General features: G+C 49.0%; 1 protein-coding gene across 6 annotated transcripts in view; it reads left to right on the top strand.

Annotated features, from left to right (window-relative positions):
* ELMO2 (engulfment and cell motility 2) overlaps positions 1-24,483 on the top strand; it is a 38,402-nt gene that overhangs the window by 5,257 nt on the left and 8,662 nt on the right. The window contains exons 2-13 of one of the 6 annotated variants that reach the window (XM_060284739.1): positions 5,871-5,994; positions 6,333-6,373; positions 6,838-6,910; positions 7,285-7,335; positions 10,937-11,118; positions 12,662-12,761; positions 13,862-14,013; positions 16,542-16,620; positions 17,787-17,822; positions 19,795-19,845; positions 23,729-23,851; positions 24,167-24,301. In XM_060284739.1, the coding sequence (XP_060140722.1) occupies positions 5,917-5,994; positions 6,333-6,373; positions 6,838-6,910; positions 7,285-7,335; positions 10,937-11,118; positions 12,662-12,761; positions 13,862-14,013; positions 16,542-16,620; positions 17,787-17,822; positions 19,795-19,845; positions 23,729-23,851; positions 24,167-24,301 (1,101 nt within the window). In that variant the 5' untranslated portion in view covers positions 5,871-5,916. Of the gene's footprint in view, positions 1-5,511; positions 5,665-5,870; positions 5,995-6,332; positions 6,374-6,837; positions 6,911-7,284; positions 7,336-9,368; positions 9,622-10,936; positions 11,119-12,661; positions 12,762-13,861; positions 14,014-16,541; positions 16,621-17,786; positions 17,823-19,794; positions 19,846-23,728; positions 23,852-24,166; positions 24,302-24,483 lie in introns of those variants that run through there. The other 5 variants (XM_060284737.1, XM_060284738.1, XM_030848721.2 and 2 more) reach the window with 5 other exon arrangements.

The following is a 24,483-nucleotide window of genomic DNA, read 5'->3' as shown; positions in this document are numbered from 1 at the left end:
GTTTTTCTCTTGTTTCCCCGACTTTGCCTTTGAAAACCTGAGCTTTCATCTTCCTGCCTTAGAGTATAGGATTATCTTCGCCAGATCAGTGTATGCCTCTCTCCTGTTTGGTGGCATGTAGAGCTTTCCCAATCATCTTTATATCTGTAATACTTGGAAGGGGGTGGGAGGGTGGGATGCAGAGTCGTTTAATCAGAAGGGGTTGATGACTTCTTCGCCTCCTGGGCCTGGATGTGGAACCACCACTCCCTCATCTTGGCTGTTTGCTCTTGAACTCTATAGTGACGCTGAATGGTAGAGCTAGAGGCTATTTATAACCCTGAGAATTTTGCAATGTTACTGAATTGCTTCGACCTAATTCCCACTTCCTTTCTAAAGTGAAAATGAAAAGAGTGAGCAAATGAGAGCTGAAAGGGCTCCCCACAAGGAGATCCTTTATCTGGGGACCGTTACCTGGAGAATAGTATTCTTCTAGTCTCCTATCTCCCGACGTTTCCATAGGGAGAAAAGCGGAGGGATGTTTTCCACCATCTTTTAACTAGAGTCAGGGGTGCTAAATCTGATTTTCCAGTGAGACACGTCCTAATGTTAGATGTGAAAACAGTGAAAATGCTGTGGAGTTGGAAGGTGGTGGGTCGAGGAGGGAACACACAACCAGAGTGCTTCCTGCCTGTCCACTGCCGTGTGGAGCCGGCCCTGGTTTGTAGGAGTTGAGGAAGTCAGAGCTGTTGGATTTGAGCAGATGCTCATGGAACCATATCCGTGTGCCAGGCGCTGTGCCAGCCGATGAAGCTGCAGGGTTGGCCTTGCCCCGGGGGAGGAGAGAGCTGTGGGAATATAAAACTATAATGGGGTGGGACAGGAGCCGTCACAGAGCTGTGGACAGAATGCCACAAGAACACGGGCCCGTCCTGTTTCACTTTGCTAGAGAAACGGGGGTGGCGTGAGGAACTAAGACTGGTACAGAGAGGAAGTGACATCTGAGTGGGGCTCTGAAGCTTGAATATGAGCTCTCCTGACAGTCGAAGGAAGGAAAAACATGCAAAGATACAGAGGAGGAGGAGGAACATGGGCTGCCTTATAGAAACAGCAAGTAGTCCAGGAAGGTCTGGCTAGACTGTGAAGGGCTGAGCACCACACAGGGGAGTGGGGGTCACCTTCTTTAGACAGTGGGCTCCGTTGTCTGTCACAATGGTGAGCTCTTGTCGTTGGTCTCTGAGCCTCGGTGTGCTTCATCTTCAGGTCCAGGGAACCCAGATCCTCCACTGAGCGCCTGCTGTGGGAACCGTGCCACCTGCTTTCACGTGGCTTTCAAACAGCCAGACTGGCTAGGGTCAGATTCTGGCCGTGCCGCTTACTAGCTGTGTGACACTGAGCACAGTACTTAATTTTTCTGCGTCTCTATTTCTTTTTAAAATTTTATTTATTTATTTATTTATGGCTGTGTTGGGTCTTTGTTGCTGTGCGCGGGCTTTCTCTAGTTGCGACGAGCGGGGGCTACTCTTCGTTGCGGTGCGCGGGCTTATTGCAGTGGCTTCTCTTGTTGCGGAGCACAGGCTCTAGGCACGCGGGCTTAGTAGTTGCGGCACGCGGGCTCTAGGGCACAGGCTCAGTAGTTGTGGTGCACGGGCTTAGTTGCTCCGCAGCATGTGGGATCTTCCTGGGCCAGGGATCGAACCCACGTACCCTGCATTGGCAGGCAGATTCTTAACCACTGTGCCACCAGGGAAGTCCCTCTATTTCTTGTCTATAAAACCAGGATGATGCATCACACAGGGCTGCTGCGTGGATTAAATGAATTAATCTGTGTAAAGCCCTTAGAACAGTGTCCCAGCACTGTGTAAATGTTAGCTAATGTCATCATCCTCAGCAAAGGAAGTATTATGTAGAGGGAAGAGAGCCCACTTTGAAGTCCTAACGCACAGTCCTGAGACCCAGTTCTGATGTGATTTCTTTCTTTCTTTTTTTGTGGGGAAGAGGTGGGAAGGAGACATGTGGAAGATACGTTTCTCATCCCATGTGAACTTCAGTTGCCTCATCTACAATGGGATGACTTCCAGGGTTTGGGTGAGCATCAGCGGTAATAATGCTACAGACGTGTGATCAAATGTACATAGGCTGTCTGCACATTGCTGTTACATACAGGATGACTTGCCATAAAGTCACCACAAAACTGAACTGTTTTAAACAAACCACTTATCTAAGTGGGTTTTGCTCTTCATTATTTCAGCCAGTGTTAACCAAGGGCCTGCTCAGTGCTATCATCTTGTGCCTGTTAGGCTGCTGTCTCTTCAGCCCTCCATGTAGAGCTCCTTCAAAGCTGGGGGGTCACCCTTATGCTTAGGCTTTTTAGTTGCAATGAGTAGAAACGCAGGCTAGTTTAATTGAAAGGAGTTTTATTGGCAGGAAACAGGGGAACTTCAGGTACCCCAACTGTAGGAGGTGTAGCCGTGGAGTCTGGAAAGTCTTCAGACACAGGCTTTTTCCACCTCTTTCTGGGACTTTGTGGTTTCTGGTTTCTGGCCTCCACTCATCCACACATTTCTGGATTCTTCTTGCTGAATAGCTTCCTCTGCAAGGCTCTTGGTTTTTGCTTCTTGGTATCTTTGGCTTGCCGCGGTACCTGCTCTGAGGCTGACTGTGACCTTTCTGCTCCAGGGCCCGTTGTCATCCATCTTCTTTAGTCTGTGTCTTTAAGCTCAAGAGAGAGAATTGGATTAGTCCAGCTAAGGTTGAGTGTTCACCTCGGTCCTGTTGGCTGTGGCATGGGTGGCAAGAGTGCCAGGACACATGGGCTGCCTGGGCATATTGGGAAAGGGCAAAGTCACTGAGAATCAGGGCTTATAGTATCTCTGGAATAGTCCTGGTGGTTGCAAATCCCCGTGCTTTAAAATGGATATGAATTTTTGGAACATACAAGTATCACTCAGGGCTGACTTTTATAAAGAAAGAGATAGGGACTTCCCTGGTGATCCAGTGGTAAAGAATCTGCCTTCCAATGCAGGGGACGTGGGTTCCATCCCTGGTTGGGGAACTAAGATCCCACATGCTGTGGGGCAACTAAGCCTGCGCGCCACAACTACTGAGCTCATGTGCCTCAACGAGAGAGCCCACATGCCGCAAACTACAGAGCCCACACGCCCTGGAGCCCGTGTGTCACAACTGGAGAGAAACCCGAGCAGACTGCGCACCCTAACGAAAAGATCTGTGTGCTGCAACTAAGACCCGATACAGCCAAAAAAAAATAAGGAAAATAAATAAATATTTTAAAAAAGAGAGATAATCAACCTAGGAAATGCCGTGTGGTGTCACAGTAAAGTGGAACTGTAAAATAATGAACTTTAGCTTTGTTTATCTCCAAAGACAGTATCCAGAAAGGAGTTCTAGGGACTTCCCTGGCAGTCCTGTGATTAAGACTCCGCTCTTCCAATGCAGGGGATGCGGGTTCAATCCCTGGTCAGGGAACTAAGATCCCACATGCCACGCACAGAAAAAAACAGAAACAAACAAACAGAAGAGAGTTCCAAAAAATATGATTTGTTTCTTAGCAGCACCACTGAAATAAGGGTGTAACTTCTTTTGGAGAGGGACATGTGTACATCACCCAGACACTCAGTGTTGGAGCTGTGACTAGGTCCTGAGTCCTCTGGCTCTGAATCCAGATGCTTCAGCAGGGAAAATCATCTCAGCCCAGTGCTCTTCCTGTCACACCTACACTGCCTACTTATTTTAAGAAGAAGAAGAAACTAAACTAAATAACAAATGGTCTTAAAGGCCATATTGTGCATTTCCACATATATGAAGTACAAAAGCAGGCAGAACAAATCCATGGTGTTGGAAATCAGAAACAAGTTGCCTCTGGGAGGGCTGGCAGGTGCGGGGTTGACTGGAAGGAGGTAGGAGGGAATTCTGGGGGTGTGAAAATGTTCAGTGTCTTGTTTTGGGTGGTGGTTACAGGACGGTATGTGTATTTCTATTTTGTATATATATTTATATATACATATATACACATAAGCTCTGCATTTTATTATTTGTAGATTGTATCTCAGTCAAAAAAAAACGATCTCACAACTGTACAGTCATGCCTCCTAATTATGGCAGATTTAGATAAGGATGGGGACTCCTGCCCTAGGTATCCTGAGATTCACGGTACCACCCCTGCTTTGCTGTGTCACTGGAGCAGAGCATCTCAACCAGGACTTCTTCTGATGGGCCCGTTTCTTTTCAGAGGTTTGTTGTGTGTCTAGGCACATAAAAATTACATGTGAGAAATTCTGCCCGGAGCTGCAGAAGCTGTGGAAGCTCTCAGGGCCGTGAGACCGGCCCACTTCACCTTTAGGCTTGATTTAGTTGCAGTGAGCAGAAATTCAGGCTAGCTCAGCCGGAGGTGGGGGTGGGTTGGGGGTGGGTAGCACTAGTCAAAGTCAACTCCATGTTCTGTCACCTTCACTGCTTGTGCGCTGGGTGAATGGGGCACCTTAACCACACTGAGTTTCAGTTTTGTTGTCTTCAAATGGAGGTAATCCTGTGCTGCCTACTTCACAAGGCTGCTGAGGGGACTCAACAGAGTAAGTGATGGCACACTGAAAACCATCTCTTCTGTGCTGCCATGTTCTGGAAGTGCTGGTATTTTTGACAGTCGACTTCTGAAGCACCCCATCCTGGTCAGGAAATGGCTGGGAAAGCTTCCCTCTTTCTGAGACCTGTGGGTTTGTAGGGGAAGGGACTTGTACCCCTGTCGCCAAAGAGGTTAGTACTTACAAGGCTGTGAGAAATAACAGCTGTGTTTGGGCTGAAAAATTGATGGCCTCCACAAATACCAGCTCAGCACAGCTATGCCGCATGTTCCAGGAGAGGCGGGTGGTCTCCATTAGTGAGGCGTGGATTGTGGGCAAGTGGCTAAACCTGGGGGTGCAGGAGAAAGGCCTCTTTCGTGAAGAGAGAGGCCTCTCCTGAAGCTGCAGGCATGGAGTGTAAACAACATTGAAATAATCCATCAGCGGGGTGGCTTCCCCTCATCAGACCTTGGAGAGAGAATGCTTTAGCTACTGCCTGGAACACCACTAAGCTCACAGAGTTGCCTAGGATACCAGTCACGTGGGCCCATCTTCCAGACTTGTTCAAAATGATTTATTTTCCTTTATTTTGGAGAGCAGTGGGTCAGAAGTACTTCTGAAGCCTTGTCCTCCGATAGTTGGTCCTTTGTATGAGGGTCCTTACCTCCCTATACTTGTGCTCTCAGCAGCCCTTGCCTTTGGCAATTGGGACTAAAATAGCATTTCCTGTCCCGCTTCTCTTCTCCATTTTCTGAAGTCTGTGTCATCCCACACGGTGGAGGCTCCGCGTTGTGTCCCTTTGCGGGGGGAGGAGTGGCAGCAATCAGTAGGGAGGAAGCAACAGAGCATGTGGCCAGGCCCTGCTGACTCTGGAATCTTCCCGGGATGACTGCAGAGCAGAGCAGGCTGGCTGCTTCAGCTAACTGCTCCGCCAAGGAAAGGCTGTGTCTGTCCTTATCAGTCTCAGGGCATAAGCTTCTCCCTCTCAAGGTCCCAGGACAGGACTTTGCAGTAAATGTTCTCCTCTACTCCGGGGTCCTCCTGGCCCTTCACCTGAAGTGTCACATTGGCAGATCTTGCGGCTGGCTTATCCGCAGTTGGTAGATAGGTTTGTCCCTTTTCTACTTGCTGATTTAATCTAAAGAGACAAAATGTCCAAGGAAAGGTTGTGGCATGATCTAGAAGAATTCAAACCAAGGAGTTCTACATGTTTCTTTGGGCACTCTCTGTCTTCTGATTTTCCAAAATGTATAACAAGAGTGAAAAATGAAGGCAAACTCTGACTTTTTCCTTTTTTCTGATTCTTTTCCCCAGGCAGCTGTGTCTGTGTGTCTTGGAGAAGCAGGGCCCATTGGGAACGATGCCACCACCATCAGACATCGTCAAAGTGGCCATCGAGTGGCCAGGTGCTAACGCTCAGCTCCTCGAAATCGACCAGGTAAGCTCTGGAAGGGAGCAGCGGCGATGCAAGGGGAAGGATCCAGGGAGTGCATGGTGGGGATGTCTTTAGGGGCGGGGACCACTGGCATTAGGAGTAAGACCAGCAACAGGAAAGCCAAGCCCTGTCCCACCCTGTGGAAGGCTAGTCACCATGGCCTGGGAGAGACTTCCTCTTCGAGAAAAGCTCTCAGAGAAGAAGTCCGTGCTCAGGCCCCAGGACGACCCTGCCTGGCCGACCCTCTCATCAGGACCTTGGTACTAGCAGGCTGTGGCTCCTGGTGAAGGATCTCTCTCTCTCTCTCTCTCTCTCTCTCTCTCTCTCTCTCTCTCTCTCAGAAACGGCCCCTGGCGTCCATCATCAAGGAAGTTTGTGATGGGTAAGTTGAAACTGCCCCTGTTTTGGATGGTGACAGGCTAAAAACAGAGGAGCATTGCCAGACCTTGAAAGGAATTCTGCCCGAGGATCTGCAGTTAGTCGGGTCCCCAGTCCGGGGGTTTTGTGGATCGTTGTCTTACGAAGAAAGTGTAGCTGGTGGGGATGTCCCTGAGACCTGTCAATCTTCAGTTTTTCCTTTACGCCCAGGAACGCCCCACCTGAGGTCCTGGTGGGGTCTGAGACCTGCGCTGAATTATATGTGCCGCCTTCTGTGGTACCAATCTTTACAGGGGCTGAGGAGGGTACTGTTCAACATCTCAACCCAAAGCTTTGGGTTTTCTTCCCCTGTACGTCAAACAGACCGCCCAATCCCTCAGTCAACTCTGTTGAAAATTATTTATTTGCAGCTTCTAGACAGGCCCCCCGGCATGGCCACACAGGCTGTACTGTTTTTCTCTTACATAGGTGGTCACTGCCAAACCCGGAGTATTACACCCTCCGTTATGCAGACGGTCCCCAGCTCTACATCACCGAACAGGTTAGTACAGGGAGAAGCCAGACCAACACAGGGCTCGCTCTGGAGTGAGCCATCCCGGGGGCCGGCGCTGTTTGCCCTCCTTACATCCAGGGAGCTTCCACTTCCTGGGTCAAGAGCTGCTTCCTGGGCAGATCAGGGAGCATCAGCCCTTGTCCTCCTCTGGTGGCTGGAAAAATGTGGCTTCTGCTTCCTGAGAGGCACTTGAAAAGCATCTTAGAAATTCTTTGCCAAGAAACAAGCAGGAGAGGAGGCCCTGACTGAAGAGTCTCAGTTACAGCTACTTTAAAAATGACAGAAAGTTCTTGTTGATTCAACTTGCTTGCACAATTTTAATATTTTATCTTAGCTACTCTTTTTTTCTCTTTGCTACCCAGACTCGCAGTGACATTAAGAACGGGACAATCTTACAGCTGGCTATCTCCCCGGTAGGTATTCGGCCTTCCTTAGGAATTCCTTTATTTGACAAGCGTCTGTGAGCACCTACCATGGGCCAGACTCTGTTCTAGAAAGTAAGGCTTGGAGGTTAAAAAGTCAATCTTTGCTCTCACAGCCTGGTTGGGAATAAACAAACAAATATAAGGCCTCTCTCAAGGGTCCTGAAAGAAGGTTGCTTAGGGAACTCAGAAAAGGGTCCACCTAACTCAGACTGAGAATTCCCAGAAAGCCCTTCCAAAGAAGGGGGACACTTGGCTCAGATGTTGAAGGATAAGCAAGAAGCAGCTGAAGAAAGAAGAAAAGGAAACGTATTCCAAGCAGAGAGGTGTGCTTTGTTTAGGGGAGGCAGGAGTGATGGGTGGCCGAGGGCCTGTAGCCATCAACCAGAAGCCAGTGAAAGGTTCCTTGGCGGCCTGCTTATGGGTCGGACTTTATCCAGAAGGGAAAGATCATAGTGGGGACGTTGAAAGATTTTAAGTAGGAAGCTATATTATGCTTAGGTTTATGTTTTATGAAGATCACTTTAGTGACAGTGTGGAAGATGGGCTTGAAAAAGGAAGGTTGGTGGTAGGAGGAATCTTCAAGAAGCTGATGAGCAGTGTCGACAGCCCGTGAAGGCAGTGGCCGTGGCGATGAAACGATGGGCAGGAAAAGTATTTGCAGGTGAACTTGGCGAAGAAGGCAATACACTGGCTGTGGAAGCAGTGCGAGAATGCAAGCTGGCCCCCTGATTCCTGCAAGAGCAGCCCTTCCGGGTGACTAAGGAGGCACCCACAAGGGTAGAAAGAAAACAGGCGCTAGAAATGGCTTAGGAGCTGAGGGCAGGGAGAGTGTCCGGATGGAGGACGGGTTGGTCTGCAGTGAGCAGAGAGAAGGTAAACTGAGGACAGAAGAGCGGTCCGTTGATCTGGGAGGTCAGCCGGTTGCTGGGGCAGCTGGGTGGCAGCCAGATCGCAGTGGGTTGAGTTTAAGAGGTGACAGAGCGAGGACCTTGTGTTTGCCATGTTATCAGGAAGCTTGGTTTAAAAGGAAATAGATAGAGAAGGTACTAGCTCGGGGATACGGAGTTGAAAAGATACGCCTTTTAAAAAGAGGTGGAAGGGTTCCCTGGTGGCGCAGTGGTTGAGAGTCCACCTGCCGATGCAGGGGACACGGGTTCGTGCCCCGGTCCGGGAAGATCCCACATGCCGCGGAGCGGCTGGGCCCGTGAGCCATGGCCACTGAGCCTGCGCGTCCGGAGCCTGTGCTCTGCAACGGGAGAGGCCACAACAGTGAGAGGCCCGCATACCACAAAAAAAAAAAGAGGTGGAACATTCACGTGTGTTAAAATCAAAAGAGTTTTACAAAGATACAGTGAAAGGTCTTCTCCCACTCCTGTCCCTCACTTACCCAGCTGTCCCCCTCCTCTGACCCTTCACAGTTGTTAACTTCTGTTGCAGTTTTTTATGTGTCCTTGAAAATACGTTAAGATGCAAGAGAGGAAGGTTGCCAGTGCGGGAAAGGGGGGATGAGTGACGGGGGCAGGACCTTGCTGCCCACAGGACAGGGGGAGCCCACAGCCCAGGGGAGGGATTTGCCCTGACGGCTCGGTCTGGAGCAGGACCAGTGATATGGGGGTAGCGTAGGTAGGTTTGTAGAAGGGCTGCCGGAAAACGGAGGGCATGCTGGCCCCGTTCTCTTGATGAGGTGACAGGCTGGTCCATCTGAAAGGAAGGGAGGTGTGGAGTAATAGCAGCTACATTGGCTGAGCGCCTGGATTTTGCAGAATACTTTCCATATATGGTATCACTTAATCTCGACAAACCCCATGAGATGAGTACTCTTGATAGCCCCATTTTTCAGACCAGGAAACTGAGACTCAGAGAGACTAAATAACCTGCCAGTTGTCGACAGCTCAGAACGCGGCGCAGCTGCCTCTCAAACCCAGGTCTGGGCGACCCCAGGCCAGTGTTCTTGGCACTGCCTGCTCCTGCCCTCCTCCTCAGCTCTTCTCGTCCTAAGGACTTCATTTCTCCTCCCCAAGCTCGGCTAATTTAACGAGATGGCCTGGGAGCTGCGCGCTCTTACAGAAGTGCCGAAGCATTTTACGGGCCTCGCGCGCAGCGTAGCTGACTTCCCCAGAAGCAGGAGGCGCAGGAGGTGGCCCGGAAATGCTGTCCCGGGAGGAGAACTGACATTTGGAGTTGGAAGGCTCCCAGTGTGATGCAGACCAGCGCTCTTCAAATCGTTCCGTCCTGTGACCTTTTCTCGCAGCGCACGCGTCCCTCACCGTGGAGGTGAGGGAGGGTTTCTGTGTCCTCGCGAGCAGCGTGCCGTTAAAGGGGAGAGGCGTGGGTAGGCCCGACTCCTCTGCAGCAGCAGTACCTGGGCTCCGTCGCTTGCTTAGCACTGGAAGAAAAACGAAGACCCCCCCGGGGCGCTTGTGCTCTCCAGATTCTTCCATTCCAACCGAGAATATTAAAGTAACACACGAGAGATAGAGAATGATGGAACGGTAAGCTGTGAGGCACAGACTATAGAGTGAGTAAGTTCAGCAACAGGAAAGACCAGTGAACATGAGAGGAGGGGTGTCAGCCGCAGTTGCAGGAAGGATGCAGGTGCTCCCATGGGAAAGGTTCACGTGCTCGGGGGAGGCTCTGTCACCAGCCGTCATTTTCGAAAAGCCGTTTTGAAATTAGCTGCTTCTAGCCCCTTGGTATTCTTAGTTTTCCCAGGGCTAGCACTTTGAGGAACAATGATACGGACTCTGAGGGAAAGTGAAAAAAACACGTCAAGCTGATCACAGTTTCAGATTGAAAGGGTCCTTAGAGGTCATCAGATTTCATCCTCCACCCACATAGGAGCCCCTTCCACAGCACTTTGTACAGGTGCCCGTCCAGTCTTCCTCGATTGCTTCCAGTGACCGAGAGCCCAGCATTCAAGAGACAGCCTCTTCCACTGTCTGACGGCTTTAGTTAATATCAATAGAAAACTCTTACGGTTACCAAAGGGAAAAGGGGGTGGGGGAGGGATAAATTAGGAGTGTGGGATTAGCAGATACACACTACCATATATAAAATAGGCAAACAACAAGGTCCTACTGTATAGCACAGGGAACTAGATTCAATAATCCTGTAATAAACCGTGATGGAAAAGAATATGAAGAAGAAAATATACATACACACACACAGACACGCATATATGTGTATAACACTGCTGTACACCAGAAACTAACAAAACATTGTAAATCAACTATACTTCAATTAAAAAAAAAAGAAAAACTCTGATATTGAACTAATATCTGTTTCTTTGTGACTTGCCCTGGTTAGCGGGTTGTCATCTCCCAGATCTCTCTTGTATTCCCTCGGTGGGAATTTTTTTATTCCATAGACCAGGGTGGTACAGAAAGGATACACATACACAGACCGGTCTCATCGTACTGGTGATTCCCTGATTGATCCAATAAACATTTATTTAGCAAATCTGAAGCAGTGTGAAGAGCTACTTCTGTCTCGGGCTTGGGAGTCCACAGAAGGGCCCCTGTGAGCTATTCACAGAGCAGTAACCTGCCACAGGGAGCAGATGGCATGTGTCTTGTCCCTGGTCCCGCAGTCCCGGGCCGCACGCCAGCTGATGGAGAGGACCCAGTCATCCAACATGGAGACCCGGCTGGACGCCATGAAGGAGCTGGCCAAGCTTTCTGCGGACGTGACCTTCGCCACCGAGTTCATCAACATGGATGGCATTGTTGTGCTGACGCGGCTTGTGGAAAGCGGAACCAAGCTCTTATCCCAGTGAGTGTTGCTGAGGTCTCGTTTGGGAGCTCTCGAGAGATTTACGACACGGCGCAGGGCATCCTATGCTCATTTCCGTTGAGTCAAATGAGCTTATTGAGCTCCTTCTGCATACAGAGCAGCGTGCCCAGCACCAGGGTCCACACAGAGGGGTATAATTCACTATTGTGGTCCTGAATCTTGTAGTCTAGTTGGGCTCTCACAAATTCAGTGACGGTACAAAACAGTACTATGCTGAGTGACGTGAAAGTCGGGGCTCTAGAAGTCAAGAAGAGAGAGGTCAGCTCACGGCTGAAATCATTTCCGGAAAATGACCGGCTTGATGGAAGTTAGCAGACTGTCCATTAGCAAGTAGAACAGGTGTCTGTGTGTTCTTAACCGCACCCCTGCGTCCCTCCCTCTCCAGTCACCTCCCCACTCCACACACAGGCTCCTTATACAGAGACGCGCACGGGCCCTCCTCTGTGTTTACCGGGGCGTATCCCCACCCATCCGCTGTCTCCCTGTCACCCATTTGCACGGGGGCAGGGGGGCGTCCGGAACTTTGCGACGCACTGCAAGTGGCTTTGTGGTACTCCAGTGCCAAGGTGAACGTGGCGGGAAACTGCCATGCCATTATCAGCAGTGAGTAAACAGATGTTTAGTTTGTCTTCTAAGCCCACAGAACCTAAGCTGGCAGAGAGGGAGTCAGAAACCTTTGAGTTGATGGATCAGCTACTGAAATTTTTAGCCAGACCGAGCAGCTAGTCTTGGGTATTTGTTTTAAGTCTTGGATTCTCCGGCTGCACGGAAATCTCGAAGCCTTTGACTGCCATCAGCACTGACCCAGACGTTCCGCAGTCTCCCGGGAGTGCGGGGTTGGACTGGCCTTCGTCTCCTCTTTAAAGTGGAGGTGATACCTCCCTTGCCATATTGTCATGAGGAGTACTGTGGATGAGAATGGGTCAGAACATGCTTTGCAAATGGAAATATAGTTTGTAAATTATAGAGCACTGTACAGATGTATAAAGGTTGACGTGTATACAGAGCAGAGACAGAGGGGAGAAAACATTTCAGCCCTCATTCTCTGTCAGCTCTGTGGTAGGGTTTCGCATGCACTGTCACCCTGCCCTCACCACAACGCCGTGAGGTTAACGCTGTGAGAGGAACTCAGTTTCACAGAGAAAGAAATAGAAGTTTGAACAGATAAAATTTGCACAGTTAGTAAGTAGTTGAACCCATGGCCAGAGTTCATCCTCTTTCTCCTGTGCTCTGCCGCCTCCCAGCCTAAAAGTGAACCTGGGATGTAAGCTCCCTCGGGTACCCCACCAAGTGCTGGGATTTGACAAGGCCAGACCCAGAAGCCTTTCCTTTGGTGATTCCAGGGAAGAAGCTGCTCCACACCTAGCTTAGGTGTGTGCCAGGCGCTGGCTCACAGTGGCGTTCGCTGATTTCTCAGGTGGTGCTTACGTTGAAATCCGTCCCTATTGTGGCTGCCTTCACACCTGTGCTCCCCAGTTCTGAATCTTTGTATTGTTTTGTGTGTGTTTTGCACATGTCTCAGCTACAGTGAGATGCTGGCATTCACCCTGACTGCCTTCTTAGAGCTCATGGACCATGGCATTGTCTCCTGGGACATGGTTTCAATCACCTTCATTAAGCAGGTGAGGCCTCCAACATTCCGTCTTTCCTCCCTCCGTCGCCAGTTGTCCTCTAGGCTTGAGGGGAGGTGCGGGCGACACAGCTGCTCCAGCGAGGGCCGGCGTTCGATCCCCGAGGCCAGGTGTTTCATCCGCAGGCTCCGGCCTTCCTGTGGCTCCTGGAAGGTGTACTTTGTTACACTCGCAGGGCCTGCACTGAGAAGATGGAACTGGACTCCCGGAACTGATTATGGCCAAAGTGGAATTGGACTGTCAGTGAGACTCGGGATAGCGTGCAGCCAGCCAGCCAGTACCATCCCTAAGTCTTCTGACCTGCTTCCTGAGCCCTGCCTCCTCTTTGGATAAAAAAAAAAAAAAAAGTTCATTTCATTTGCCTTCTATTTATCAATCTGCCTTCTGATTACAAATCTGCAAGGTAGACTGTTTGATTGTCAGATGAACTCACTGGGGGGGGGAGAAGATACTTCTAGTTTTATCCTCCTTTCTTCTAGAAGAAGGGGCAGTATCACCTCAGAAAACTGAACTAAAACCAATGAATGCTATATCTGCTGACCTAGAATTACACCTGTCATTGGGTTGGGACATTGAGAACTTCCCAATGCTGGAGATACTTAGGCACAAGTGAAATGACCATGTGTCAAAGATGTTATAATGGGGATTGAGAAAAGGGATTAGATTATAAGACTTTGAGGTCCTTTCTATGTCCCCGAGTCTGCTGTTCTGCGTGTGTATAGGGACAAAATGTATGTCCGGAGTACAGTACATGGAGAGCAAATGAGATCCCAGCATCAGTAAAACCCTCTGCTTTTTACCCTCGGCTTTTTCATGCCTGAACCCTTATTTTGAAAACAAAAGATTAAGCCCTTAGGTTTAACGAAACATAGTTGAGTGGATGCTGTAATTTGAAATTGAGTTATCCATGCCTAGGAACTCCCTGGCACATTGGCCAACATAGCAGATACCATCATCCACCTGGGGACAGCTGTCCAAACGTGGGCAGCACACCTAAGAGGAGAGTCTGGGGGCGGCGGGCGTCCGAAACCTAAGCCTTCAGCTCTCTCGGGCCCTGAGCTTCCTAACTGACTTGCCCTCTCTGGCTTTAGATCGCAGGGTACGTGAGCCAGCCCATGGTGGACGTGTCAATCCTGCAGAGGTCCCTGGCCATCCTGGAGAGCATGGTCTTGAACAGCCAGAGTCTGTACCAGAAGATCGCAGAGGAAATCACTGTGGGACAGCTCATCTCTCACCTCCAGGTGTAAGTAGAGACCCTGCCCCAGCCTCCCTTCCCTGCCTGTTATCTTCTCCCCTCTTACTCTGTTTAAGTCTTCCAATCCTACTGCTTTGCTTGTACTCTGAGATGCTGATCTGCTTGTTCATTCACTCATCACCTCTTCCACACTACTCAGAATTCCTCCCGTAATTCAGACCTGGTCATGTCATGCTCCCGCTTGAAATCCTCTGTAACTCTCCTTGCCTCTCAGGATAATGTGAAGTTTTTCCCAATCTTCCTGTACCACCATGGTACCAGAAAGAATTAGATGCTTTCTCCTCTGTGGGCCAAATAGTTTCTGTTTGTACCTATGATAATCATATTTATATAAAATACTGTATTTTTATTATCTGCCTCCCATTTTAAACTTTGAGCTCTCTGGGAAAAGGGGCCAATCATTTTTGTATCCTTTGTTTTGATTTAAGTAGAAGATCAATTAGCATTTGTTGAATGAACTCTTGCCGAACTAACAGTATGCTGGTGGGGGTAGCAAGAAGTATTGTATAGGATGTGAATTCTAATCCAGGATCTACTGCAAACTAGGTCTCTGCCCTCAGCAAATTACCTAATCTCTTCTGGCCTAAGTTTCCTCGCCTCTAGACTAAGGTTAATCATCCCCGCCTCTCAGACTTGTGAGGATCAAAGAAGATAAAAGGTCCAGCATAGGGGCCAGCACAGGATAGGTATTGAGGAGGTTTTTTTGTTTTTCTGTTTTTTGCTTTTGTTTGTTTTTTAAGAAGCTTATCACATCCTAAAACATTTAACAGATAGTAAACAAAAGCCAAAGACAGATAAAGCCTTTGGAGCACTGTTTGTCTCCTCCCCATTCTTTATACTTCCCTTTCAACCATTCCACACAATTTAAGGGGACTGGACTTCCCAAAACAAGGATGGGGACACTGCTGATTCCTTCCTAACCCTTGCTCCCTTCCAGCATATGGGACATTGACAGAAGGCCCTGCCAGTTCCAGGGGAAGCCAGAGCTCCCAGACTTGGTTGATTATAGCAGCCTTGTCTTCACTCAGCTATGCTCTCAGCCTGTACCTTCCCACTAGTCCAAGTAAAAAGGAAGCACAAGGAGATTTACAGCTCTGACTTCTCCTTGTCACTTCTCTAAGGAATTCTTCAGCCTCTGTTTTCATGCCCAAAAGCCAAAAAGGTTGATTGAAGTCAGGGGGACATTGTAAACTCCAGGTGGAGAGTCCTGATTTTCCTGACCTCAGAGTTACCTCTATTTCTTTGTTTCTGAATTGGGAATGAACCAGTTACCTCCTTAGAGATGATAGAGGAGCGTGGCATTTCTTAGGGGTCAGTCTATGAACACTTTCAGCCCATTGCTGTCCCCAGAAGTCATGTCCTCTGCTGCTGGGCTGAGGGACAATTAGTAGCCTCCACCAGACCTCCAAGGTGCCCCCGGCCAACCAGGACACCCAGCAGCCCCTCTGGAGAGAGCCACAGAATGCACTTATGACGTGGCAGGTGGAGAGCTCTTGTCAAGTGCCAGGATTACAAGATTCCAGAGAAGCGTTGTAGTTATTTTATTTGTTTAAAATAAAATAAGTTCATAGTCAGAGATTTTGAAAATACAGAAAAGCACAAAAAGGAAATCATTTGCCTATTATCCCCCCTCCAGACATAACCACTGTTAACAGTAAATTGACTGTGCCGCTGGGTTTTTTTTCTATGCATATTTTTAAGAAAGTTGGAATCTTACTGTACATGCTATGCGTGCCTTGACTTTTTTTATGGACTAATAGTTACTGAACATTTCCCATGTCAAAGAACCTTCTGAAAGGGTAGTTCTAAATCTTGTGCAGGAATTCCTTGCCGGTCTAGTGGTTAGGACTCCAATGCTCCCACTGCCGAGGGTGCGGGTTCGATCCCTGGTCGGGGAATTAAGATCCCGCAAGCAGTGAGGCCTGGCCAAACATTTAAAAAAAAAAAAAAAGTATATATATATATATATATATATATATATATATATATATATATATTTTTTTTTTTTTTTTCCACCCCATATGCCTTTGAAAATCCAGTAACAGTTATAGACTCTCACCTCCCTGGAAAAAAGTATCACATAGTCAGCCAGCTACAAGGAATAATGGCTACACCATTTCTAGGGTTCCCAGACACTCTAAGCCCATCCCTAACCCCAGGCGAAGAACCTTTATGCTAAAACAGCATTTTTAATGACCGCTTAGGATTTGAATATATATGAACAGAGTCGCTACTGTGGACATTTGCATTATTTACTGTTCTTGATTTTTTTTATAGTACTTGGATGAAACACCTTGCCAGTAACTCATGCACAGCTCTCTGATGACTATCTTTGGGTAAATTCCTGTTAGTGGAATTGCTGGGTCAGGGAGTCTGCCCACTTTTAAGCTTTTGAGGCTAAGCCTCTGATTATTATTTGATTACAGTGCGCAAGTGATTGTTTTAAAACATCTCTAAGGATCGTCTTGCTGGTCAGTCTCCTAACCTCTCTCTGCCTTCTTTCTCCGTTGACACAGCTCCAACCAGGAGATTCAGACCTACGCCATTGCACTGATTAACGCACTTTTTCTGAAGGCTCCTGAGGACAAGCGACAGGTCTGTGGTGGCCTTTTCAAGCTTTTCATCTGGGCTCTCCCAAGAGAAGACTTATCCACCCAGTCATTTTCCCAAGAGTCCCTCCTCCTGCCCCTCTGCAGCCAGAGCCCGTCTGAGTGGCTTTGCTAAGGAAGACCCGGGGAAGAACTAGGAGGGAAACCAGCTGGGTCCTAGGTCAGGGCAGGGGCCTGCAAACTTTTTCCCCTCAAGGACGAGTAAATATTTTTTTGCCTGGTGGCCTTTGTGGTCTACGTGGCAACTATTCAACCTTGCCGCTGTAGCCAAAGCAGCCTCAAACAGTAGGCAGACAGGTGGGTGTGGCTGTCTTTCCATAAGACCTTCTAGACACAAACAGGCAACAGGCCTCATTTGGCCTTACTGCGACTACCCCTGGGTTAGAGGAGCAGGGAGCAGGGAGAGGAGACCCGCTGGGCCTCCCTGCCGGGTCCCAGGAGACAGAAACAAACGCAATCCTTGCTTAAGGAAGCAAGAGTGGAGGGACTTAGCTTGAAGTTTCACGTATAAAGATCCTCTGATCCAGGTTCTAAACTTTTTTCTTCCCTATCAATCAGCTGTGTGACATGATGCAAATCGCTCTGCTTCTCTAAACCCCAGTTTCCTCACCTATAACGTGGGAGTAACAACATCTGCCCCATTCACTTCATAAGGATGTCATGAGAAAAAGCCATATTTTACAAGTGAGGAAACCAGGGATCAGCTGGGCAGTGGAGCAAGGACTGACCTAGGAGGCCAGGGTCCGAGGCTGAGTACTTTTCCTGCCACTGCTGGGCAAGTGCTCTAACCCCCCTGGGTCTCCGTTTCCCTTTCTGTAAAATGCAAGGGCCAGATTAAAGATCGCTCTGAGCCCTTCCAACACGACTGTTCTAGATTTCTCTGGTCAAATCCCAAGTGATGTACAAAAGCAAGACTTTGTAATTCTCGGTCAATACCGTGGGCTCAGTAAGTTGTAAATCCTGTGGGATTATGTACCAAGTTCCTGGAAGATTCTGGTGGGAGGACCAGGAGCGTCTGTGGTTCTGTCTGTCCTTGTCTTTCTTGGATGGCTGGCTCTGTTCATCTCTTCCTCCCTAGTCCTGTTTTGAATGTAAGCTGAAGGCTCATTCTTCCATCTGCTTCTCTCTGTGCTTTTTGCTTTCTGCCGGCAGGACAAGCATCTTAATCCTCTAGACCTCCCTGTCACTGTAAGTAGCGCTGCCATATGGAAAGGGCCCCGCTCTTTTCCAGGTGGGGAGGTTGAAGCTGGGTGAGAATCTCGTGATCTGATCTAGTTGTTCAGGGAGCTGCAAGACACAGGAAAAGGTTGTGTGCTGTAAATCTCATTTGTCAGGACACTTAGCGAAGTACCACGGATCAGAGTCGCATAAAGGATTAAGGGGACGCCTGCTCTGGGGAATGTGGCCCAGTCTCTCCTTTGTAACCTGCCTTCACATGGGTCTGTGGTTCAGCCAGGAAGATCAGATTCAGAAATAGCCTGTGGCTTTCATCTAGACGATGCCAGATGCATCACATTCCAGCTTGCTGTAGCCAGGAGTAAAGGTACATCCACGCCCTTTTGGACGCTTTCTAGATCCTAGGAATTGGAAAAGCTTTAGACAGTTGACAGAAGGGAATTTGGATACTCGTTTCTTAGAGGGAGGGTTTCTTAGAGGATTAGAGGGAGCTCAAAGAGGTCAGCTCTATGAGGATATGAAAAAGGATGAGTGCTTCCCCCGGCACCGCAGAGAAGCCTTTGGTTGCAGGCCTTTATATTCCAGCAGCAGACCACTGTCAGTTAGCAACTTTGTGAGTTGTGGACAGCAAGATTTAATCGTGAGTTGGCCTCCCATAGCTACCAGAGAAGTTTCTAGTCCACCTTCCTCCTTTGCCAGTTAGTGTGTGCTCAGGGGACGCAGAGTAAAACTTAATATTCCTGACAGCGTCAGCCATTGGAATTTGGCTAGAAATCTAGAAGCGAGAGACAAAGGCCTTCCAGCTCTGAGAAAAATGACAACACTCACGGATATTGCCCCCTAGGAGAGGTGTGACAGCTCCCTCAGGCCCGTTGATTTAGAATTATCTATGAAATTAAATTAAGGCAGCAGTTCAGGAAGTGAAGTCATACTAATTAACATTGTAAGAAGTGGTGGCTGACATTGGAAGGAAGAGACAGAAGAATTATGAAAAGCTGTCAGAAAAATTAAAAGCATAGTAATCTGGGACCATTTTGTTTAGGGGAAAATAGCTTCACATTTCAGAAGCCCCATAGGGTATTACAGTGTCACAACACAGAATAATAACTGATGTGTTTCTTTGTTCCTGATGAAGTCAAGTCCTTGGCAGTGATTAACTTATTATAATCATCGTAGTCTCTTCAGAAATACAGGAAGTGTATATATTTTTAGAAGATTAGCATAAGAATGGTCAAAATAACAGTTCTGAGAGGACCCTTAAAGCTTCATTCCCTGGAAGATTGACTTAACGTAGGATACTTTATTTCCTGAGTGAGCTAAATAAATAAAGTGTTACTGTCAAAATCTGAACCAAATAAATAAAAAAGGTGACCCTGTTGTGAAAAATCACTCCAAAGCACCCAACACCTTGTTCTCTAAACTGATCAAAAGTGAATCGTAGACCACCTGCTGGTTCAGAGCATCCCACCCCAGCTCCGTCTGCTGGCGTGGTGCTGGGGCGGGGGGGCGCAGTGGAGGGGGATGCTGGAGCCCAAGCCCTCTTGCTCGGTTTGGAGTCAGTGTTCCATTAGAGTCCCTCCCAGCCTTGGCAGTGGTTCTGGCCTGGCGTGGTGCATGTGGCTTGGGAACCATCGTGCTGCTCTGTGGCCTGTGCTTGTTGTCCATCTCCTGGCATCCTTGTAACACAAGTGTCTCGTCCTGAAGCAGCCTTTGTCCCTCTTTGAAGATGACACGGTTGATTGTACCATTGGGAAAGGAAACCCTGTTTGCATTAATGTGTACTCATGAAAGAAAATGTATGGGAATTTTTCAGAGTATAAAATACGTATTTGAAGGTCTGTGAATTTTTTTTCATTTGCCCACTTTTCATTTTAAAGGAAAAAAATTAAGGGAAAAAGCCCCAGAGCTATGACATCATCTTCCTCTTGATAGTTGTCACAGCTGCATGCCTGCCACCTTACCTTATGTCGCTTCTTCTTAATAGGATATGGCCAACGCATTCGCACAGAAGCACCTTCGGTCCATAATCCTCAATGTAAGTTCCCAGACAAGCTATGTTTTGTTACTGTTATTGTTTTGTTACTATTAACTACAACTATCTCTATTATTATAGCTGTATTATTATTATTGAAATCACTGTGGAGTGGGATGGGCACTCAGAGGGTCCTTACCGATAGGTACTAAACACTTCCTAAGCTGGAAAGCTTATGGTTTCTGATCCACTGTAAGCAGGGTTGTCTCTAGGAGGCTGTCCCACCAGGAGCTGCAGAGCCTCTAAGGAGGTACTTAGCCAGATATACTGTTTGTTGCCTCACAACCCCACAGACTTTTATCCAGAGGGAGTGTGTTAAAATAGGCACAGAAGAGGAATTCACTCAACTAACACCAGTCATAACCCTGAGTTGTGCGGGGCACCGGGAGGGATGCCCAGCCTGGGAGATTGCTGCAGAGAGGAGCTGTCAGTCCTGCCGCAAAGGAGAGTTGTCAGGAGCCCTTAGAGGCGGGTCTTCAGGGAAGGCTGAGGATAAGCCAGATGACCAGTCAGTAAAGGAGTTCCTGCATGGGGAAGGGGGCACCTAGGAGGAGTGTGTGGTCCGGTGGAGCTTGGGGTGAGAATTTGTGACAGGCTGGAGAGGTAGCAAAGACCAGATCAGGTAGGGCCTAGGTCTTTCTCCCAAAAGCAACTGAGGGGCTTTAATCAGGCTCGTGAAATAACCAGGCTGGCGTTTTAGAAAGGTCACACTCCAAGATCCGTGTTTCCTGAGGGGTGTGTGAGGGAGGAGGGTAGAGCGGGAGTTGGCGGGGGAGGGAGGCATCTGGAGGGAGGTCTCAGTCCCTGTTCTGCAGTGGGGATGTGGGCGGGGAGAGAACTGAGGTGGGAGGTGAGGGCGGGGAAGGAGAGTCAAGGAGCTGGGTTAAAAGGCCCTTTTATCAGTCGTCCAAAACCAGGTGCACCTGGGAGACCACAGTGTAGGGAACAAAATGAGAAATCGAGAGTCAAGTGTGAAAGGCTTCCTAATTCTGAGCATGAACTTTGGAGTCGGCAGCCCCCGCTCTGCCTTTAACCAGTCTTTCATCTTGAGCGGTTCACTTAACTCCTGTGGGCTTCAGTTTGCTTATCTGGATGTGCGGCCCACATGAGCTGATACATAGACACAGGGCTTAGCAGGGGGCCTGGCACTTGGTGAGCGCTCTGCTCACATGGGCAGTTCCTTCACCGTAAACAAGATACAGAGGTGACAGAATTCAAGAAGTAACCGTGGGCACCTGTGAGGTGGAGCGATCAGCTGCTCTAAACAGGCAGAGCCCACCGGACTTCACCTCGCAGAGCGAGCTCCTGCCTGCGGGCCACCTCCCTGGTCACACAGCCCTGCTGCCAGCCCGGCAGGAAGGACCTGGCCAGACGCTTCCGCCCTCTGCCTGCCACACAGGTCCCCACATTCTTGTCTCCCGTGTCCGAGCGGTTGTGTTGGGCGCCATCCTCTGCATGTGTGGGAGTGGGTGCCCTTCTCAGAGAACTTTAATGAATTTCGAGGCTTATCATTTACCTGAACGAGATTAGACGTTCATCTCATTTCTGGACAAGCCTGGTGAACAAGCAAAGATTCCATCCACTATAGAAGACAGTTTGGTGTCAGGACTCAGACTGAACCGGTCTGCTAGGAGAAGGTTAACGCGTGCTCACTTAAGTCCCGGGATTGAACGGAGTTGAGCCAGGGAGCTGAGGCCTCGAGGTACTTGCCAGTTAAATAAGACTTCATCAGACTGGCACTGTTCTTCTTTAAGCCATTGATGACTCGAGGAATTACCCTCCCACTCTGACATCTCTGAGATTGAGAAACGGGGATTAAAGTGAATGGAAACCAGTATCACATTAACTTTAACCTCTCTTCAGAGTGGTTTTATGAATGCTGGAGAGAGGTGAGGAGAGAGGAATAGGGGTAGATGGGTAGGGAGAAATCAGAGTGACAGAGGGAGGGACGCAGAGAAAGGAAGAGGCTCGGAGTGAGGTGGAGGGGCAGAAGCAGCCTAAGCGGAGAGAAGAGACTGGAGGCGGAGGAGGGGCAGAGCAGACCTTGAGAAGGAAGCTTGGGAGGGGCGAGGAGGCTTGGTGAGAGAGGTCAGGCCGCGGAGAGGGCTCAGGGAGGAGGTGAGCAGAGCGGCGCTGTCCCCTAGAACCTGCTGTAGCTGGGGAGGTGTGTGCAGAAAGGGTGGCCCAAGCCACGTATGGCTGTTGAACACTTGAAATGTGTCTAGCGTGGCTGGGGAACTGAATTTGTGGTTCTTTAAAGTTTCAGTTTAAATGCCCACATGTGGCTTCTGGCTACTGTATTGGGCCTTGCAGATATAGGGAAAGAAAGACAGAGAAAGGAAGAGCTCTCATGGAGTTGCACCGGTGGGGAGAGGAAGTCTAGAGCAGCGCCGTCCAGTGGAAATATGATGCGAGCCACTTGTTTCATTTAAGTGTTCTAGTAGCAGCGTTGACTAAAAAAGGAATAGGGGAAATGAATTTCAATAATATAATTCATTTAACCCGGCATATCTAAAATACTATGATACCAACATGTAATCAATAGGAAAATTGTTAATGAGATATTTTACATTTTCTGTTTCCATACTAAGGCTCTGATATCCAGTGTGCATTTTACATTTACAGCACATCTCAATTTGGACTGGCCACATTTCAAGTGTTCACCAGCCACAGGTGGCTAGTGGCTACCAGACTGGACTGCACAGATCTAAAGAGATTGATCCCGAACCAGAGCAAGCTCTAGAGAGAGCTGACCTAGAGTTAGAAAGCTAAGTATTTTAGAGTACAGCAGAACTTTCTGATATGTTCCATTCTACTCTGTCATTGGATGTAGCCACTAGCCACTTGTGCCTCCTGAGCTTAAAATGTGGCTAGTGCGACTGAGGACCTGAACTTTTAACTTGAATCAATTTTAACTGACTTAGATGCACGTGGCCACATATGGCTAGTGGCTACCATACTGGACAACACGGCTCTAGAGACGAGCTAGACCGAGTAAGAGAACACGAAGGGCACAGAGGGCGGTTACGTGTGGGAAACTGGGCAAGAGTCTCCTTTGGGCAAGAAAAGACCAAGAACGACAGGATTCTAGATGGTGAGTGAGACAGAGGGAGTGAGGAATGCAAGGGAGCAGGCAGGAAAGAGCAGGAGGCTACTGCGGGCGAGGGAACAGGACACCAAGGGACAGGACGGGAACCAGCCCGGAGGACAGAGGGGGGCTGTGGCATGTAGAACAAGACAGAGATGGAGCGTGAGAGGTGGAGAAGGACCTAAGGTTGGTGGGCATCAGGGAGGAGGTGGTGAGCTGAGTGGGTGGGGAGGATAGAATTAGAGGAGAGGAGAGGGATGTGGTGTGGGGACATGGGGAGGGGGACATACCCAGAATGAGCAGAGGGAAGGGGAGGGACACCAGTAGGAGAGAAGGGGGCCGGACAAGGAGCGTTAGGTGCCCCTCTTTGTGTAGGTGTCTCGAGATGATTGAAAGAAAATGATCTTTTCGGAACCTCTCTACCTGGTGAGGCCATCCAAAACATTTTATTTTTCTAAGGGAAAACAAAAGAATTGTACTGTCCAGTTCTGCAAGCGACTCTTCACGCACACTCTGTTGTCTGGATCGATTGGAATGAGGTCCAGCGGCTGATCTCCCGCATCGTAATGTTACTTCCCCGGCCAGGGGCGTGCACAAAAAAAGATGGTGCCCTTGAGGCCTGCAGTGAATCATCTCTGCCTGAATCAGACCCATTCATATTCCATCCCCTTCTGGAACTCCCTGTGTGGGGGAGGAAACCCTGTCCCCTGCCCAGCGTACTGTCTTTTCACCAGCATGGATGTGACTCTTCAGTAAAAATCAGTCCAACCCTCTGCTCCCTGCCTTTGCTCTCTCCAGCATGTGATCCGAGGGAACCGCCCCATCAAAACTGAGATGGCCCATCAGCTGTATGTCCTGCAAGTGCTGACCTTTAACCTTCTGGAAGAAAGGATGATGACCAAGATGGACCCCAATGACCAGGTTGGTTCTAAGTGGGACAGAGCTTTCCTGGCTGGCATCGTGTGCTGTTTGATGTGGTGTATTCCGCCCTGTGTATCGAGCACCTGCTGTGTGTCAGGAGCTGTGCTTAGTTGTGTCAGCTTTGTGCCTCACCATGGTCCCTTTCTGCTGGGTGACTGGGCCAAGCCCACCTCTGTCCTGCGATGCTAGAGGTGATGCCTCCTCAAAGATCGATCGGGACCAGAGTTCTGCCCGGAAAAGCTCTACCCACTCTTTCCTTTCCTTGTTTCCCTTGACTAGCCGACTCACCTGCTGACTGTCTATTTCACCTCCCAGGCTCAAAGAGACATTATATTTGAACTGAGGAGGATTGCATTTGATGCAGAGTCTGACCCTAGCAACGTCCCCGGGAGTGGGACTGAAAAACGCAAAGCCATGTATACCAAGGACTACAAGATGCTGGGATTTACTGTGAGTTTCGCAGAGCATGGACACTGGTAGACCTTCTCCCCTGACAGGGAGTCAGAGGGCCACCCAGACAGAACCCTGACAACCCTCTCTCATAACATGATGGTGGCCCCGGCACAGAAGACACTAAGGAGCTGGAGGGGCCTTGACACTTGGTTTGCTTTGGCCGTGGCAGGTTCACAAGT

This window comes from Globicephala melas, chromosome 15, assembly GCF_963455315.2.
Source record: "Globicephala melas chromosome 15, mGloMel1.2, whole genome shotgun sequence".
NCBI classification, from domain to species: domain Eukaryota; kingdom Metazoa; phylum Chordata; class Mammalia; order Artiodactyla; family Delphinidae; genus Globicephala; species Globicephala melas.
Note: the sequence above shows the minus strand (reverse complement) of the source record. Positions and strands in the feature narration are given on the sequence as shown.